The sequence below is a fragment of the Gorilla gorilla genome, chromosome 5 (assembly GCF_029281585.2).
Source record: "Gorilla gorilla gorilla isolate KB3781 chromosome 5, NHGRI_mGorGor1-v2.1_pri, whole genome shotgun sequence".
NCBI lineage: Eukaryota > Metazoa > Chordata > Mammalia > Primates > Hominidae > Gorilla > Gorilla gorilla.
The window spans coordinates 184,583,498-184,604,196 of NC_073229.2; the positions used below are offsets into that span (position 1 = coordinate 184,583,498).

At 47.6% G+C, this 20,699-nt stretch overlaps 1 protein-coding gene across 1 annotated transcript in view; it reads left to right on the top strand.

The window, feature by feature from the left end:
* The first annotated feature begins 1,472 nt into the window (after positions 1-1,472).
* The window catches only part of SLC22A3 (solute carrier family 22 member 3), a 103,134-nt gene continuing 83,907 nt past the window's right edge, over positions 1,473-20,699 (top strand). The window contains exon 1 of the mRNA XM_019029930.4: positions 1,473-1,990. Coding sequence (XP_018885475.1) covers positions 1,562-1,990 — 429 coding nt within the window. The 5' untranslated portion in view covers positions 1,473-1,561. The remainder of the gene's footprint in view (positions 1,991-20,699) is intronic.

Sequence of the window (20,699 nt, forward strand, 5' to 3'; positions counted from 1 at the left end):
AGGTCTTAGGACTGCAATCAACAAGGTAGAACAGGTGATTTCTTTATGGACAGTTTTTACACAGACAAGTGAGGGAAAATCACAGTGGTATTTCTGTTTTATGACTGGCTTTGGGGAAAAGCGTTCTGGTTTCGATGGCTAGCCTGGGGGAGAATGGGACCGAGAGCAGGAGGGCAGAAGATGACACAGAGACTGCTTCTGAGGCCTTCATTTTGGCGTATTGTTTTCTGAGCTCCAACATTGGCAAAAGGGGTTCCAAGCCGAGATGACCTAAGAGTACAGGCCTGAGGAGTGAGTGGTGTCCCCGTCATACTGAGGTTCTGAGTCTGGGCCCAGGACATGGTTGCACCGAAAGGCAGGGCAGGAAAGGGGAGCTGGGTTGGAGGGGGACAGACTGAGTCTGGGGTCCAGCGGACAGTTGAAACTGCTGGTGAGGACATGAGGCCAGTTTGAGTCCAAGCAGCCTGGCTTCAAACTCCTTGTTCCGGAGGAGGAACCGCAAGTCCTCCCTAGGCCTTGGAGAAAAGTGAGCTAAAGGCAGAACGTGGGCCGATAACGTGGGGGCGTGGGGGGACCGCGACCCAGCCCAGGGAAGGCGTCCTAGCATGGACCCAGCAGCCTGGGCAGCCTGGGCGGGAAGTTCTGATCGTGCTCTGCCGAATTGGCAGGCGCCATAAGCAAGCGGAAAAACCAGGATTCAAACCAACCACCAACACCCTTCCCTGGCGTTCAGACCGAAGGTGGGTGGGAAGGCCCTGGCGAAGGAGGTCTGCATCAGGCCTGGCCTTGAGGCGATCCCTTCTCACCCCAAACCTCCTGGACGCTGAGCAAGCCCCTTCGCCTGTGTGGGTTGCCCGGCTGCCCTCTGGGGAAAGTTGGGTGATCAAATCCCAAGTTGTAGCTCTCGATGGGTCGAGGGCGATGGCCAGCGCTGTGCTGGGAACGGGCAGCCCTGCCCTGCCCTGCCCTGCCCTGCCCTGCCCCACATGGGCGCAGGAGGCCTCCGCACGCTCAAGGGCCAAGGGCTGGAGGGGGCTCTCCCGGGCACAGGCACCGGACCCTGGGCGCGCGCGTCCTTAGTCCCCGGGCTGCACTCCGGGCCGCTGAGAGATCGGGTCCCAGAAGTTCCGGGAGTGGTCGGGTGACCCTGGAACTTTCTTCTTCTGGAGCCCGACCTGGGGCTGACTGCAGAGCAGGCTGCTGGCAGGGACCAAAAGGAGCTCCGCGCCAGGCCGGAGGCTGCGCCCGTCACTCGCGGTCCCGGCCGGGTCCCTGGCGCGTAGTCAGGCCGCGCCGCCCGAGCCCCACCGCGCGCCCACCCCGGCCGGGTGCGCCCTGCTCGCGGCCGTCCCTCCCGCGACCTGTGGCCCGGGGCTGCTGCGGGCGCCCGGGGAAGAGAGGCGGGGGCCGCGGGGGGCAGGAGGAGCGGCTGTGGCCGGCACAGCGCCAGGGCGAGTGAGGCGGGTGGCGCGGGGGAGGCGGCGGAGTAAAGAGAGGCCGCCGGCTGGGTCCGCGGGTCACTCCGAGGCGCGGGCTGCGGGCTGCGGGCGGCGGGCGCACCATGCCCTCCTTCGACGAGGCGCTGCAGCGGGCGGGCGAGTTCGGGCGCTTCCAGAGGCGCGTGTTTTTGCTGCTGTGCCTGACGGGCGTCACCTTCGCCTTCCTCTTCGTCGGCGTGGTCTTCCTGGGCACGCAGCCCGACCACTACTGGTGCCGCGGGCCAAGTGCCGCGGCGCTGGCCGAGCGCTGCGGCTGGAGCCCGGAGGAGGAGTGGAACCGCACGGCGCCCGCCTCCCGCGGCCCAGAGCCCCCCGAGCGCCGCGGCCGCTGCCAGCGCTACCTCCTGGAGGCGGCCAACGACAGCGCCTCCGCCACTAGCGCTCTCAGCTGCGCGGACCCACTCGCCGCCTTCCCCAACCGTTCGGCGCCCCTTGTGCCGTGCCGCGGCGGCTGGCGCTACGCCCAGGCCCACTCCACCATCGTCAGCGAGGTAAGGGCGCCCCGGCCCTTTGGAAGCCGGCGGGAGAGGACGATGCTGGCTCCCAGGCGGACAAGCCGCGTGTGAGACGCTGGCCGCCAGGGGAGGTCGGTGGAGACGGGGACCGGTCGGCTACCTCTGGGGACAGACAGGATTCAGCGCACCCTTGGAAGTGCCGCGTCGTAAATGCTGGGAAAAGCCTTTCGTTATTTGCCTGAGCCCGTGAGTTAATGCACAGATACTTTGGTTTCGGGTGTGAACAAAAACTTTCATCGAAGCCGAGTTGTAAACGCCTGGCGCACGCCTGCTCAGGAGTCAAAGACCCAGCACCGCGTTCCTTATCTTTGAGATGTGCGGGCGCCGTCATTGGAAATTATGGTTAGGTGCGCGATAGGGAACTTCAGTCTCTGGGGTGAGCGACGTTGGCAGTTCTGGATTCGCTTGTGGTCTCCAGGGTCAAAGGAAAGGGCGAACCAACGTTTGAAGGCAGCGGCAGCTTTTTTCCAGTTGCCCAAATGGTTACTCAAAATGCAAGGGGACAAAGGTCGAGGCTTTCCGGGGGAATGGTTTTGGTAAAATTGCTTTGGGGCAAAGAGCAACATCTGAGATAAGTTGGGAAAACTGAAGTATTGGATAAATTTTAGTTTTTTTTTTTCTGGTAACAAATTTTAGGAACATAGCGAGAGGACCACAGCCTTCCAACGCAAAGCCGCAACCCATTTACAGGCGGGGGCTGCTGCCGGCGGGTGGGCGGGGGCGATCCCCACATTTTGGGCAGTCAGTGCATTTGGAAGTTAGGGGAGCTTCCTTCACCCTTGCCCTCAGTAATCTGTTTCTGCATCCTTGCTGAAATGGAAGATTGCCTCTCTGTGAGGTCCAGATATAGAGCAGAGTCACTTTGTGATAATCGGAACTCAGAAACGGCCTCAATTGAGCATGGGTTGCAGAGATGAGCAGTTTTCCTGAGCTTTGTCTACAATCACAGCTTAAGTTAATTTTAAAAAAAGATTGAATGTGATCAGGTACATTAGGAAAAGAGGTTTGTCTTTTTTTTGTAATAAACTTTAAAAAATCACCTACTTGAATAGTGGGGAAAACACTGGATTAGGAGGTAGGAGCGCCCTTTCTGCCGCTGTTGCTGTTGGTCTGGTGAGCTTATCTCGCTGCAGTTGGGAGTGTCGGTGGTTGCCATTGTACATGTTTTATAACGCCATGTGCTAGTGTGTTCGCACAGTGGATGGCTCTATGCTAAGTGCTCCAGGGATAAAACCCCCTGGCAGGACAGCCAGGCAATGTGTATGTGTGTTCAGGGTGTTTCTATAATGCCACATGCAAGTGTGTTCACACACTGAGTGGCTCTATCCTGAGTGATCTCAGGATAAAACCCCCTGGCAAGAGAGCCAGGCAATACATATGTGTGTTGGGATCTTTAATTTCTACTTAAACCATGGTAAGGCTGGGGACTGCTTTATAATTGGTGATGGTCTTGTTAGAGATTTCACCGTTGAAAGGACAGGGCATGGACTTGGATGAGAGAGGGCATTATCTCTGTGAGTCCCATCTGTTAGGTGGCTTCTTCCACTCCACTCAGCAGCGCTGCCTAGTGCTTACTTCCCAAGTGAACCAGAGGACCCACATGGAGGGCAGACAGCTGATTTTTGAAGACATTTAAAGATGAAGAATAAAACGAGCCTCAACAGGTGCTCAAGCGAGGTTTGCATGAGTGAGTATGATCCATGGACATCAAAGAAGACAGACATAAAAATCTGTAATTTAATGCTCCGACAGATACTTTGGAAGCATTCTGGGGTTGCAGAGTTACTAGCATCCTGGGGTTACAATAAGGTGATTTTATGAAGATCAGTGGCTCCTAAAATGCGGTGTGGAATGGTGGAGGGTCAGGGGCTGGCTCGGTGTCCAGCTGGCTGTATGGCTTGAGTGAGTTACTCGCCCTCTCTGGGCTTGTTTTTTTTCATCTGTAAAATTAGCCATTGGATTCAGCCCGTTACAATGCTCCAAATGCCATCAGGGTCACCACCTGGTTACTGTTTGGTGTGCCCAGAACAATGATTAAAAAGTCTTTAAGAAAGTAGAATATTAGGAATGTACCCTTTAAAGCCCCAAAAAAGTTTTTGAAATATATTGGAGAGATTCTTTTCTCTTTTGTTTTGTTTTGTTTTGTTTTATTTGAGACGGAGTCTCTCTCTGTCGCCCAGGCTGGAGTGCAGTGGTGTGATCTCGGCTTACTGCAAGCTCCGCCTCCCAGGTTCCTGCCATTCTCCTGCCTCAGCCTCCCGAGTAGCTGGGACTACAGGCGACTGCCACCATGCCCGGCTAATTTTTTGTATTTTTAGTAGAGACGGGGTTTCACTGTGTTAGCCAGGATGGTCTCGATCTCCTGACCTCGTGATCCGCCCGCCTTGGCCTCCCAAAGTGCTGGGATTACAGGTGTGAGCCACCGCGCCCAGCCTCTTTTTAAATTCCAAATAGTTTTGTGCTTCTTTTGGTTTGTTTTTCATGTTTGGTTTCTTAAGAGGAAAACCCCCATCTATTCATAAAGTTCAACTATCCAAAACAAGTCAGCCACTCTCTGAATTCTGCATAGCTAATATTTTGCTGTCTTTGGTTCAACTAATTTTTTTCTTTCAAATTCTGTCTGATGAAAGGAACTGTAGTTCCATCTTCAGCTAACATTATATATCCAGTGTATTTTTATAAACTTGAAGCCTAAGATACAAATCATGCAAAGGGGTGAATTGGGAGAGTTTACAAAGTGGGCGGGATGACCAGACTCCAGAATGCCTCCATATAGCTATAATACTTCATCCTTGCACCATGATGGGAGGGGTATCATTGTCCTGGCTTTATAGAAGAGAGACCTGAGGACCTTCCAGGGTCCCACGCCATTTATGTAGCCAAATTAGATTCAAATCCGGGGGCCTTGATTGTAAGTCAGTCCACTTTCCTCCGTAAAGTGCTCAAAATCCTTCAAGCAAGTCCATGAAACATAGTACTCAGATCTCTCACACTTTATAACCTGCAGAAACCTCGTTGAAACTTTGTATTTATTTTCTTACTATCATGGTCCTCCAATGGGCTACTTTGTTTCATTTTATGGTGTCAGGATCCACAGTCAGCCAGACTGGCAGATGGGAAGGCTGTGCTTTCACTTGGTGGGAATGGTTCTCTAGCCTCCTGATGTGAAAGTTGCAAAATGGTCATTTAAATCTCATACACCACCTTCGCATCTTACAACTTGAGATAGTTCTAAGACACTAAGTCAGAAATCAATGCCAAGTGCACATCCCTTTATGGCCAGCTCCTGATTTGTGTCTCCTGCTCAAGGCAAGGCAGTGGATTTATCACCCACATTGAACTTCCTCAGTGGAGACTTTTCTAATGTCCGAATCTCGGCCTTATCTTGTTGTCAGATATTGGGCAGAATAAAATACAATGTAACGCAGAGAAGCGAGTCTGACCCCCTGTCCCAAATATTTAAATTCACTGCCCAGGGAGTGTCTTCAAGATTGATGTTAGGATTTTTCAATGCTTGCTAATATGGCATGGATGAAAAAAAAAGAGCTTCTCCCTAGGCTATCACTCAGAGCAGGGCTTCAGAACACCTTTTAAAATAGACTGAATCACATTTTTTTTTCCTTTCCAGATCATTTTGACTTGGAATCACTTTTTCCCTTCTAGATTACCTGGCTGAATCTATAAAAACTGAATCCATTGTTTGTTTTTATTAGAAGAGCGTGCCTTTCCCATACTTTCTGAAACATCAACAATTCAACAAAAATTTTATGTTGGCCCTTGTCCCTCAGAGTAACTAGTCCTTTGTGCTGATGACAAAAGTGTTTTAATAGTGTAATAGGTTTTTGTTTTGTTTTGTTTTGTTTTTTGACAAAGTCTCGCTGTGTCGCCCAGGCTGGAGAGCAGTGGTGCAATCTCAGCTCACTGCAACCTTGCCCCCGGGTTCAAGCAATTCTCCTGCCTCAGCCTCCTGAGTAGCTGGGATTACAGGCACCCGCCACCGCGCCTGGCTAATTTTTGTATTTTTAGTAGAGACAGGGTTTCAGCATATTGGCCAGGTTGACCTCAGGCGATCTGCTCGCCTAGGCCTCCGAAAGTGCTGGGATTACAGGCGTGAGCCACTGCACCCGGCCTAATAGTTTATTTTTAATGGAGTGAAAGCAGGACTCTAATGAGTGAACAGCCACCCCACTAGGTGTCTGATTCTTGGTCTAGGCAGCGGAATGGCCAAACAGATTCATGCAGCAATGCTTTCTGGACCTCAGAACAAGGAAAATATTTACAATAAGGACCTTCATTATGAGAATGTGCAAGAGTATCTCCTGCTCCTCTCTGGCAGCTGATATTTTGGATTATCAACATCGGTTCAGCTGAAGTTTATTTAGCATTTATTTTATTCTAGGCACTGGGCTAGGCTGGGGATACAAAGATACACGAGTCTTTCTCAAAACAGCGTGAAGCTTGGCAGGGAAAATTGCAGAGATAATGTGATGACAGTGGCTGTGGGTGTGATAAAGTGTACCACCCTCTGATGGGACAGAGGAGTGAACCAGGGCAGAAAGTACATTGACCTTAACCTCAGCCTCAGAGTACAAGGAGGAGTCCAAGAGGAAAATATGAGGGAAAAGATGTTCTATTCTCACACCCTCTCATCTTCATTATTTTCTCTGCACCCATTTATTTTGTGCCCTCAGGAGCAGTGGTTGGTGTGCATTCTTGGGTCGCACACACAGGGTTTGGAATCAAAAGACGAGGGTTGGAGTTCAGGAATTTTCCTTTTTCACAAACATCTAGGGCCCTTTCAGATGGTCCATGGACCACACAGAGAGACGAGCTGGGTGTTTCTTAATGAGGAGCATGATGAGAATATAATGACTGGGAGAGAATTGCCAGTTCCACCAAGCACATCCTGGAGACTCTCGGAGGGGAACATTATCCCTTTATCCTCAGACAGGTATCCCAAATCTTATCAGATGAAATGCTGCTGTTTATTTTCAGAGAGCTTGAGCTCTCCAGGGATGGGCAACTGATAATAAAATCCTGGAATTAACTGGGGAGCGGGGGAAGCCCACAGGTGAACCACACTTTCTGGGAATCTTGGTAAACCTCAGAAAGGAGCTTTGGGCAAAGGTAGGGGACTCCAACAGATGTTGCAGAGATATCTGTACTTTTGGACCCACGGGTTATTTTTCGCGTTGGCATCTTAGTAGAGTGGAAAGAATACACGTCCTTTGGTGTCAGATAAATCTTGTCCTAAATCCCAGCTCCTCTATTTATTAACTTGAAGGGCAAGTCAACCGAGCATCTGCCTGAGCCTCAGTTTCCTCAGCACTAGAATGGGTACAAGAATGCCTGCCTTAGCAATTGGCTTGACATATGCATGCAAAGTGCCTGCCATTGTGCCTGGTCATAGGTGGTGCTCAGAACAGTTGGTTCCTGTGAACACGTAAAGACCCTTAAGCCAGGTGGGAGTCAGGAGGGAGGGAAGGAACAGGCTATGGGCCAGATTTGACCCTGGAGCTGTAAGTTTGCTGATCCCTGGTCTAGGATAATAAATCACTGATAAATTTGCCTTAAATATAAATAGTCAAACCCTTGGCCAGGTGTGGTGGTTCATGCCTGTAATCCCAGGAGTCTGAGGCCAGCCTAGGCAGCATTGTGAGACTCCAACTATACAAAAATATTTTAAAATTTTTAAAAAATTGGCCGAGTGTGGTGATGCATGCCTGTAGTCCTATCTACTCAGGAGGCTGAACCCAGGGGGTCGAACTGTGCTGCCGTATTCCAGCCTGGGTGACAGAGGAAGACCCTGTCTCTAAAAAATAAAATAAAATATCTCGGACACTAATTTGCTCTAAAGGCTGAGAATACCGATACTTTCCCACTGGACCCTACAGGTGGGTCATATTTCCCAGCTTCCCTTGAAGCTAGAGAGGCCACGTGTCTGAGTCCTGGTCAGTGATGTTGGGGAAGTGAATGTGGAACTGCTAGGCCTGGAGCTGGAGCAACCTTCCTCCTGCAGTCCCCGGAGGACGGTGGAGCTCTTACTGCAGTCCCCAGAGGATGGAGCTCTTACACGGAAGGATATGCGTTCCTGGAGGCATGCGAGGCGGGCAGGAGCCCCACACCTCCCCTCCACGCCAATTCATCTGCACAGGAATGTGGGATTGCGAATAAGAAATAAGCTTTATTGTGTTACACAACTGAGGCTTGGGAGACTGCTTGTTGCAGCTCTTCCTGTTAGGCTGCTCTGACTCACACAGCATCTTAGTGTGCTTCCTGGTAGGGCACAGGTCACAATGCTGTGGGCACCTGATAAAATGGTATGGAGGCTGGTGCCTCTAAGAGCATCCTCCCCTGGGTCTGGTACACAAGGTCTCTGTGCCTCCACCCCATGTCTCTGCCTATAGAGGCTTTTCCCTCTCTTGGCCCCCGGGGCTCCCACTCTCCAGGCAGTCACCCTGGGACATGTGCCACAGCTGTCCTCCCCTTGGGCTCTTGTGTGCGCTGTTTCCTTTCCTTTCCTCAAAATACCTGTCTTTCCTCGGCCGGGCACGGTGGCTCACACCTGTAATCCCAGCACTTCGGGAGGCCAAGGTGGGCAGATCACGAGGTCAGGAGATCAAGACCATCCTGTCTAACACGGTGAAACCCCGTCTCTACTAAAAAAAAAAATACAAAAACAATTAGCCAGGCATGGTGGCGGCTGCCTGTAGTCCCAGCTACTGGGGAGGCTGAGGCAGGAGAATGGCGTGAACCTGGGAGGCGGAGCTTGCAGTAAGCTGAGATGGCACCACTGCACTCCAGCCTGGGTGACAGTGAGAGAATCTTGTCTCAAAACAACAACAACAACAACAAAAAACTTGTCTTTTCTCATGAGGCTGTTCCATTTTGTACCTTTACACACACCTATTCCAGACACACCTTCCCCACTGCTGCCTCCACCCAGGGCTGGGCTTGGCTTCCTTTATCTGTCTAGCTGCCTTCCCTCTACTCATCTTGTGCTCACTGCCTCATTAGACTCTGAGGTGCTGGAGGGCCGGCGCTCTGCCCTTCTAGCCTAATGCAGTGTTTGGCAAATATTTGTGATTAAATTAATGAATGAAAGAGAAAGGGATTCCTTGGCACGTGTAATGCTTTTTATGACCATGGCTAGGCCAACCCTGGAATTGGCTTTCAGAGATTAACCCAGGCCCTCTACCGATGGTGTTACTTCCTGTTGACTCCTAACGCTGATTCCTTGCCTCATCCTCCGCCTTCATCATCCTCTGCCTTGCATCCATGAGGTGTGATCAGTCACAGGGTGAACAATCATCGGCGGCCGTGGCCCCCCGCAGACCTCTGGAGCAGGAGGAAAACAGGCCTCCACTTCACTTGACTCCTATCTGCTCATGCGGTCTCTATCCACAGAATCCTAATGTAGGGGGTGTGACCTGGAACATGAAAGGAACAGGAAGGAATAGAACTGCTGGCTCTTTGGGGCCATAATTTTAATGTGCTGACATCCATTGTGCAGAAGAGACTTTTCCCAGCTGTCCTGGCACCACACAGTAGTCTGTGTCATCAACCGAGCCTGCTCCAGGGCAGCTGGGCACAGGTGCAAGGCCCGGTGCAGGGAGGAGCACTGAAGGGCCTGGGCTGAGCAGCTCCCAGGGTGCAGCGCTGTCCCCTTCACAGCTATGGAGTGGGGAGCAAACACCACCTACCTTCCAAAACAAAATAAAACCTTTCCAACATTCTGCCTCGGTTTTTTCCCCACCCCCTCTTCAATCATAACCAAGAAAGGATGTTTATTTATATTCTGTGAGGAAAAAGCAAAGTTTTAATGGTCTTTGGTGTAGCTTTTTAAAATGATAAATGACTGTTGAGCTTGTCAAATCATGGCTAATACTGTTTTATCTGGGTGAGATCAGTAACAGCTTTTTAAGGGTTACCATGCTCTTACTTCTCTTCGTGTTGGTAATAAAGCAAAATAACTCTGTGGCTGGTACTTGTGTGATAATAGAGAAAATTAGTGAGGGGTGAAGTTTAGGGGCTTAGAAGAAGGTGAATAAATAAATGTAATTTAAACAATTCTGGGGCAGGCATCCATCCCACCTTCCTTAACATCTGCTCTAGATTCTAGTGCCCTGTAGAGTCCAAGAAGGGGACCTGTCCTTGACTGTGAGTATAGTGGAAACCACTGGATGGAGGAAGGGTAGGCACAAGCCTGGACCTGAGAAGCAAAGGCACCTATTCTGCTTTCAAATTCAGTCCTGGGAGGGCAGGTGACCTCTGTCATAGGATTGCTATAGGGCACCAGCAATGGAGATAACCAAGTGATAAGCAAGTCTTTGGCTTTCCGTGTTAACAGAGACCACTGGTCCCAACGTGGAAAAGCGTCCCAGAAGCCTTTCCCAGTTGCTGCGTCCACCCAGCATACGCACAGGATGGCTCTGATTTCATGACACTTCTGCCAACGGGAAGCTTTGGGCAATCGACAGCACAAAATGAAAGACAACATGTGTGTTTCCAGGCTAGTGGGGAGGGACGCCGTAAGCTGATGCTTCTGAGACAGAAACTGAAGGGACAAGGTGCCAGGAGCTCCTATACTAAAAACTGTTTGTAGCACATTTATGGGGATTAAGTGGTTGTGGTGAAAACAGCCTGCACATTTAATATTGATGACGTTTTAAAAAGCAATGCACTGCAAATATCTGTTGAGAAATGAATGCCCTTTAATTGTTCACAAATGAGTATCTTAAAGAAAATACCCATAGAGAAGTCACCTGGATAGTTAAAAACATTAACTACCCAGGGTAGAGGAGAAAATTAGATTGAAACTGATTCAGATTAATTTGGCATCAACTTTAAAGAAATCAAATAAATAAATGTCCAAGTTATTAGAGTGTAAGAAAGTGTTCCAGGAACCTTTTCCACAGAGGTTCTTGATCTTCCTGTGTGGCAGTTAGTGGGAAATTGTGTGACAAATTTATCACATCTCTTGTCAGCTCCTAGCATCCTTCTAAGATTGCTACAATTCCCTATCCAGTCTGTGTCTAATAGAGCATACATAATGATTTTTATTTTAAATCCAACCAAGTTGAATACATTATAAAACCAAATAAAATTGTCTTTCTATTTATCAACTCCAGAGATCATTAGATAATAACAATTTATTGTTGCAAAGTTTTGTGAAAAAATTATCAAATTTTAGATCCAAACTGGTTTAGTGTAGTGTATTGCTAAGGCAAATAGGTGGCTAAGAATGTAGACTTCCTAGTTTTGTGGATGCAAGCAAATGGCTGAATTTGAGGGTTTCTGAGCTCTGGACTAGCCCAGTCCTGAGATTTCCCGGTTTTAGGGGGAGACTTAGGTAAATAAGGCATTCAAAGTGCTTGTCCTGTTGTCTGAGATATGTAAGTAGCTGGTGATGATCATAGATGCTGACAACAGATACTGAGGAAGTTGACTCAGAGAGGCAGCTTGGGCCTGGAAATTCAGGCAGATGGCAAGCCCCTAGGGCTGAGGGAAGCGTGCTTTAGGCAGGGCACCAAGATTCCAATACTAAGGACATGGCCGGGGTCCACTCTCTGGAGCTGATATAAACTGGAGCTTAGTAATGAAAACTAGGGAAAGGCCCAGGGTAGAGGTCGGAGCTACCTGATTTGGCAAGATTTCTCAAGCCCCCGTGGATTCAGTTGTGATACAGAGTGAAAAATCCCCCCATCCGGGTGGCTCTGGGGACAAATGAGAAACATGCAGGAACCGCTGAGCGTGTGGAAGGTCCTGGGCACATGCCAGTTCCCTCCTTCTTGCTCTTTGTCACTAACTGTGGTGCCCAAGTCCTCCCCTTGCCTGGTCTAGTCTGGGGTTGCTGGATGTAGACTCACTCAGAACCCCACACTTCTTTCCAATTGCTGTCTGAGCAGAGGGACACTGGGACAGAGCCCTGGACTTTCCTAAAACCGAGCAATCCCAGGACAGGACTAGACCAGAGCTCAGTGAGGGCTGAAGACTCAGCTGTGGGGCTGCAGGGCTTGAACTCCATCCCATGTTTTCTCATGAGCCTGGAAATCCTTCAATAAATATGAACAACAAAAGTGCCCCAAAGGTGCTGTGTTAGAAAGGCACCCATCTGGCTCATGCCTGTATTCTAGTTGAGTCAATAAGGCAAATTTGCCTTATGTTGTTTGTGGGCAGTTGCAATGGTCCTATAGGCAATGAAAACATCAGATCACAGTTTGCTTGTGTTGCTGTGAGAATCTGACCTCAAAGAAAATACTCCCTGAACCCAAATCCAAATCTATGAAATGAAGACACAGCAGTTGTGGTGGGGCAGTAATTATGAATGTTGAGCTTCAGGTTAGGGTTGAAGTAAATTTGGGCTAAAGTGCTTTATATATTGAGCATTCCAATTCTCATAACATTGAATAGACACTAAAACTTAATTTACGAAAGTGGTTTAATAGCCAATGGGGACAAAAAGCCATGTTATAATATACTCCATTTATTCTTACAGTTATCAATACTCCTTTCCTGCTTAGAAACTTGTTTTCTTCCTTAATTACCAGAAAACATAGTACATTTAATAATCAATCATACTAAATTTAAAATTAGGGAAAGAGAGCTTATGGTGTTCAGCAAAAAGGGAAATATCAAAAAAGACATCTTAGCATCTGGATTTTTTGGCCAAAAGGAGAGCCTGCAGTTTAATTAATGGTCTACATCAAACAGGCTATTTTATGAAGCAATAGAAAGCTGTAATTAAATCTAGACTTATGGATTTGATACATCACAAAACCAGGAGATAAAAACAACAGAAAATTGGTGATAGGGTTGAAACTCAACCTTGTTCAAGAAGCATTCACAATGGAAGCTGTTGACCTATATTCTATATACTTTACATTTCAACAGACAGTCTATGTTTGAACAGTGATTTTTTTATATGTGAAGATTTTCTGTAAAGAACTGTAATAACATTTGTAAACAGAGTCCAAGAAAGATGAATTATGACTTCTTTTTTGGATTTCACATTGGTACAGCATGACCTTTAACTCATTATCTTATTACAACTATTAGAAGAATAGTAAAAACATATTTCATATACTTTTCAAATATTTATAATCATAGTATTCTTTTTATAATAGTTTTCAATTCTTATTTGATAGCATGCTATACAATTATTTTTCCTTACTAAACTTTCATAGACATTTCACTTAAATGATTTTTCTTTTTTTAAACCATAAAACCTGTCAAAGTATAAAAGATACATACAAGCGGCCGGGCACAGTGGCTCATGCCTGTAATCACAGCACTTCGGGAGGCCAAGGTGGGTGGATCACCTGAGGTCAGGAGTTCGAGACCAGCCTGGACAACATGGTGAAACCCCGTCTCTACTAAAAATACAAAAATTAGCCAGCCGTGATGGCAGGCTCCTGTAATCCCAGCTACCTGGGAGGCTGAGGCAGGAAAATCACTTGAACTCAGGAGGTGGAGGTTGCAGTGAGCCAAAATCACGCCGTTGCACTTCAGCCTGGGCAACAAGAGCAAGACTCTGTCTTAAAAAAAGGATATATACAAGGTACAAATTATTTGAATTAGTCTATATTGATCTCCCTTTTCATTCTCTCAGTTTCTCTTTATTAAACCTCTTTCTCTTAAGAACATAAACAAACAACAACTACTAGAAAAGCTTTAAAGTCCAGCATTAGTCAAATTGAAGTACTGTCCTGACCCAGAAAGCATTATCCAAGGAAGTGCATTTCAAGGCCACCTTTCCTAAACCAGTCTCAGGAAGGTCCATGCTCTATTTCCCTTTGCAAAAGCATTTAAGTTAATGCTGATATATGATTTGTATTTATTAACTCCCCCCCGCCCCAACCAATGTAGTCTTTTTACCTTAACCTATTATTGAGTTGGTGACAAGATATAGAGTGATCGTGGAGCTGGGATCTATGTTCCTATGTGTCATTAGTTAGAGGAATGAAGAGGCCAAGGGAGTCATTCTAATATTTATATGGAAGAATAAAGGCCCAGAAGCAGGTAAATCATTCTAAAAGAAGGGGTAGGGAGTAAGAGGAGGGCTTCCTCTACCAGAAATTAAAGTGAAATTCCAAGCCAAAGTAATCAGAACAGCATGGTATTGGAACAAGAACAGACAAGTGGACCAATGAAAAGATCAGAGCACTTGGAGACTGACTCCACCCAGGGGAACATCATATACAATAAGGATGGCCTCATAACTCCATGGGGAGAGGATGGATTGTTGGCTAACTGGTGTTGAGAAAAGTAATGACTCATCAGATATGGAGAATGATCAATCTGCCTATCACCATGTACAAAGGTGGACTCAAGGTGAATTGAAGACTTAAATGTCAAAGTAAAAGGTAATATTAACAAAGGAACATAGAGAGAAACATGACAAGGTCAGGGAAAGACTTTTTAAAGAAAAGTATAAGCCAAAAATGGATTATCTAGATTATATCAGATTTCTGCCTCATGGCAGATACCATCAGCAGAGTTAATTAAGTGATGACAATGATACTGAGTAGAGCCATGCTACTCTAATAAGGGTCGTTATGGGAGTTATACAATGCATATTGTACAATGCATATTGAAGCCAAAGGCTTCAATAATGTTCACTGTGTGCTCAACACTGTTGTAGACACTTGACATGTGTTCAACTCACTTAATCCCTACCCACTTCATGAGGCATGTGCCATTTTTGTAGATTTTTTTTAGAGGAGGAAAGGAAGGTACAGAGAGATTAGATAATTTGTCCAGAATCTGGAGCTGCAGGATAGGAGACTTGGAAAAGAAATTGCAATGTCTGAACCAACAAGTAATTAACTGACATCTCTAGAATAGGAAAAGAAGTTCTGTAAATCAACAAGTAAAAGATAGCAAGTCTTGCAGAGGAATCAACAAAGGATCTAGATAGTTTTCATGAGAAGAAACCTCTCCAAAAGGCGACTAAGCACATGAAGAAATGTGTGTGTCTGGGGAGCTTTCCCCTTCTAATACTAGGTCAGTTTCTGTGTGGTAACTTGAGAATACAATGAAACATCGTTTAAAGTAACCTGTGGCATGTTACTGGTAACTTGCAGGCTAAATACATCCTAAGTGTGCTAATACTGCAGATACCTTGATCCCCTTAGGACAGTTGACCCAAGCCTTCCCACGAGCTGTGTACCTGTGGGTGTTACCTGGCTGCAAAACAGGGATGAACAATGCACAGATTTCAGGGGTCACCCAGGGATGCTGCGACCTCAGAACACGTCACATGGAAGATGGCTCTCAGTTTCCGTCTGAAAAGCCTGGTATTAATCCAACAATTCAATCACCAAATTTAGTAGTTGCATTCCCCAGATTTTCTTTTGGGCAATCCACAGTTTGTAGAATGCTTTTCTGTGTTCCCAGGTTCAGAATTTCAGGGATTGCTTCTGTCTTCAAGGAGCACTTCAGCTTCCTGGTTAGGAAGAGAAGGTAGCAGACGTGTCCAAAACCCTCTGCGGGACTCTGCTCTGGCAGTTTTATGGGTAGGCGCAGGCCTGCCTGAAACCAAACGCTTTCCTTTTTCCTTCACCCTTTCCCGTTGTCTTTTTGGTTCCTTTGGTATGGTAGTGTCTCCATGTGAGTTTCCAGGGAAGCAGAGGCTGAAGCGAGGGCGTGGGAGCTGTTTCATGCATTAGACTCTCTGGGGAGCAGCCACAGGGAGGGGACTGAGGGACACCGCGGGATGTCCAGAGAGGCCGGTCCCCAGCGGGTGGGGGAGGGCCAGACGGTGCGGAGGGGGAGAGGAGGAAGACTGTGTCCAGGGCATGAGCCTTCTGGCATTGTGGGTTCCCCCACGCTCCGGCGCCGGAGGGGACCCAGGCGGCACCAGCGCGGAAGCCTGCCCCCGGGAGCAGTGCTGCAGGAGGCCCGAGCTCCAGGTGGTGCCGGCAGCGGCGCGCTCAGAGCTCCAACAGGGCTGGGCCGCGGCCAAGGAGCCAGGAGGGTGCACGAGAACGTCCCATCCAGGGACCCACGGATCCTTCGTTCCTGCCAGGGTCTCCTTTGGGCCGACAGAGATGTCTCTAATTGAGTGCAGGCAGCCCCGGAGCCCGCCGAGAGCTGAGGCTGGGCTGGGCTCCCGGGGACTCAGGCAGCTATTTCAGGCAGACGCGGGGCATCGCGCCCCAATGCGCACAGTGTTGCAGAGGGGCAGAAAGAGAGGGTCTCAGCCTAAGCCAGGTGGAAGGTCCGAGAAGAGGCTGGAAGGGGGCGATGGTCCAGCAGGAGCTGGGATGAACAAGGGCTGGAAGAGCAGGTGGGAGTTCCAGGTGAGGGAAGTGACCTGGAAGCGGAGCAGAGGTCGCAGCCGCCCCCTGCTGGGCCTAGTCTCGCTTCTGTCGTGACCCCTTGTCTAGGAAGATCCCATCGCGAAGGCCTCATGAGTCCCACGTGACCGGCACGCCTGTGAGGCAGGAAGCTCTGAGTCCAGGCCCCGTGCCCCTCCTTGGGGGCTAGAGCTTCTCCCAGGTGCAGGCAGCCTGTTCACAAGAGCGGGGCCCTCCTGGGTGAAACCTCAGGCTCCGGTTGTCACCCCTGGCAGACGTGTGCCCAGCTCAGATCCACCTGCAGCTGGCTCTGAACGCTGGATGGGGCTGGGTTGGGGTTTTCCTGTGGCCTGGGGTGAGTCCTAGCAAGCCACCACCATCCTTGCCCACTCCCCACAGGACAGAGCATAGACCCTGTCCCTAATCCTCCCAGGCCACACTCCGCAGAATGCTGCTTCTCTGTTTCCAAGCGCCTGCATGTCTTGCATCCCCTGCCACCATCTTTTGTCCGCCTGAAGGGGCAGCCCCATAAACCTTACTTAGACATGTCCCTGCCCCCAGCACAGAGGCTGCCTTCAAGCCCGCCTTTGTCTGTGGGGTTTTTCCTTGATGACTGTGCAGCGTGCCGGCCCCACTTTCTTCTGCTTGCGTCTGGGGTTCTCCCAGGCTGACCAGCTGTCCCCACTTGCTGGGAGTGAAGGGGTTTCCTGGGATACGAACTTTCAGTATTAAAACCAGGAGAGTCCCAGACAAACTGGGACAATTGGTCACCCTAAGTGACCCACAAGTAGAAAAATGATTCATAAAATGTATAATAATGAAAAGCTGTGAATTATTTGCATGTATAATAGAGGGAGAATATGGTTAAATAAATGTGGTGTAGCCATTTGAAATAGCTACTACAGGGATGAGGAAACAATGCTTATAAAATAACACAGAAATGTTGATGACATATTAAGGAAGAAGAAGTCTGGGTTATACATTTGTGCAAACTGTATGATTTCAACCATATTTGTACACTCCATGTGGTAGATGGATTGTTGGAAGGTAAAGACTGGCTGCATAGGGGCCCTAAAGGCGAGAGCTTTTAATTACTGCTGCTTACGCTTTCTTCTTAACTAATTCTGATATTATTTTGCCAAATGCAGAGCCAGGAGGTGTGAAGCAGCCTTCATGGTGGCATCACATTTGACACAGATGAGTAGATGGGTGCAGCGTTGACAATAACAGCAGTCATATTGTTCATCTTGACGGGATTTCTGAGTAACAAGTCAAAGATGCAGAAATTAAAGTATACAAATTGGATTGGGTTTTCAGTAAAGGAAAAGGCACCAAATCGTTTCTCAGTAAGGCACAATAAAGGGAGGCTATCAAAACCTATAGTTAGTAAAAGTACCTATTGATGATCTCTTAAGCAAAATTGTTACCTAGTTGTCCACGTGAAGGAAAAGACTCTCTGAAAAGAGGGGGCTGTTTAGAGAAGAATCAAGCCTCTGGCACCAGAGGGGACTCCCCAGTTAGGAAACTGTTGTAACAAAAGGACTCCATCGCTCAGAGCAGGATCAGATGATAAATCAGGCTGAAATGGTATACGAAACCTACAACTACCTTCCTCCGTATGAATAATTGAAAAGGCAATGGCTTCATTTAGGTTGTAATCTGACTTACAGCTTTTAATAGCTATGCTCTGTTAAAGTGTACACATTATCTTTTACCTTATCGAGTTTATATTGCTTTATATCAATATAATGATTTTTTTTACTATGTAAAAAAATACACTTACATAGTAAGTATATTTACATAGTAAAATCAATAATTTTTTTTACTGTGTAGCAAAATACACTTACTTGATTCATGAACCATTAAGTTTTTAAAATCTGTGTGAGATAATGTATTCTCTGTGTTTATTTTGATTACTGAAAATTTCTAGTCACAAGACATTATAGCTAGATACATTCCAGGTGTTTTTAAATGTTAAACTGTCTTCAGCATCAGAAATAGCCTCATGAGGTAGGTCATTATTTTCCCCTATTTTCAAGGATGGAATTGAGGCTGGGAGCAGTTTTGTGACTCGCCCAAGTTAAGACATCATGAAAAATTGTTTCCTTGCAAGGTCTGCCACACCCTAAACCGATGTCCTGTCCCAATACACCTGACTTGAGGGCTCTTAGATTTTAGATGTCAGAATCACCTGGAGGGCTTGTGGAACCAGACTGCTGGGCCTCACTGGAGTTTCTGATCCAACGGGTCTGGAGTAGGGCCTGAAAATTTGCATTTCTAACACTTGCAGTTCCCAGATGTTGCCATTGTCACAGGTCTTGGGACCACACTTTGAGGACCACTGATCTAGAAGGAGGCTTGTATTAGCTAGTGATTTTTTTCATTGTGATGATGATGGCTAATCTTACACTTGAACGAAAAATGTGGCTTTCTTCAAAGAAAGTCATCAGAAGTTCAGTTCTTTAAAATTCAGCTACTACTCACTGACATGGTGTATTACCCTGTTCTCATGCTGCTAATAAAGACATACCTGAGACTGGGTAATTTATAAAGGAAAGAGGTTTAATTGACTCACAGTACAGAATGTCTGGGGAGGCCTCAGGAAACTTACAGTCATGGTGGAAGGGGAGGCAAACACTTCTTCACATGGAGGCAGTAAGGAGAAGTGCTGAACAAAAGGGGGAAAAGTCTCTTAGAAAACCATGAGATTCCATGAGAGCTCCCTCACTATCATGAGAACAGCAGCATGGGGTAACCACCCCTGTGACTCATTACCTCCTACCAGGTTCTCCCATGACACATGGGGAGTATGAGAACTACAATTCAAGATAGGATTTGGGTGGGAACACAGCCAAACCATATCATTCCACTCCTGTCCCCTCCCAAATCTTATGTCCTCCCATCTCAAAACACAATCATGCCTTCCCAACAGTCCCCCAAATTCTTAACTTATTCCAGCATTAACTAAAAAGTCCAAGTCCAAAGTCTCATCTCAGACAAGGCAAGTCCCTTCAACCTATGAGCCTGTAAAACCAAAAGTAATTTAGTTACCTCCTAGATACAATGGCGATACAGGCATTGGGTAAATACAGCCATTCCAAATGGGAAAAATTGGCCAAAATAAAGGTGCTACAAGCCACATCCAGGTCACACTGATGCAAGAGATGGGCTCCCACAGCCTTGGACAGCTCTGCCCTTGTGGCTGTGCAGGATAAAGCCCCCTCCCAGCTGCCTTCATGGCTGGCATTGAGTGTGTGGCTTTTCTAGGCACACGGTGCAAGCTGTCAGTGGATCTACCATTCTGGGTTCTGGAGGACAGTGGCCCTCTTATCACAGCTCCACTGGGAAGTACCCTAGTAGGGACTCTGTGTGAGGGCTCTGACCCCACATTTCCCTTCCGCACTGCCCTAGCTGAGGTTCTTCATGAGGGCTGTGCCCCACAATACACATCTGCCTGGACATCCATGTGTTTCCATACATCCTTTGAAATCCAGATGGAGGTTCTCGAACCTCAGTTCTTGTCCTCTGCCAACCCCCGGGACCAACACCACATGAAAGCTGCCAATGCTTAGGGCTGAGAACTCCTCAGCCTGGATTCCATTGTCCACTATCAGCATTTTGGTCAAAGTAATTCAACAAGTCTCTAGGAACTTCCAAACTTTCCCACATCTTCCTGTCTTCTGAGCCCTCCAAGTCTCTAGGAAGTTCCAAACTTTTCCACATTTTCCTGTCTTCTTCTGAGCCCTCCAAGCTGTTTCAATCTCTGCTTGTTAACTAGTTCCAAAGTTGCTTCCACATTTTTGGGTATCCTTGTAGCAGCACCCCATTCTCTGGAGTATCAATTTACTATATTAGTCCATTCTTATGCTGCTAATAAAGATATAACCAATACTGGGTAATATATAAAGGAAACAGGTTTAATTGACTCATGGTTCTGCAGGGCTAGGGAGGCCTCAGGAAACTTACAATCATGGTGGAAGGGGAAGTAAACATGTCCTTCATCACATGGTGGCAGCAAGAAGTGCTGAGCAGAAGGGGGAAAAGCTCCTTAGAAAACCATCAGATCTCGTGATAACTCATTCACTATTATGAGAACAGCAGCATGGAGGTAACTGCCCCCATGATTCAGTTACCTTCCACCAAGTTCATGGGGATGATGGGAACTAGAATTCAAGATGAGATTTGGGTGGACACAGCAAAACCATACCACGTGGTTTCTTTTACTGAAGCATTTTCCCCTCCACTGCAACTTGCATACCTGTATTGCAACTTTCAAGTCCTATAAAAACAGCACATACCCCCATCAGGCATTGATAGCACCTCCATGTGCAGATTTTGAAGGTAACTGAAACTTCCTTTGCCCTGACAGGCCATGCTGCTGCTCA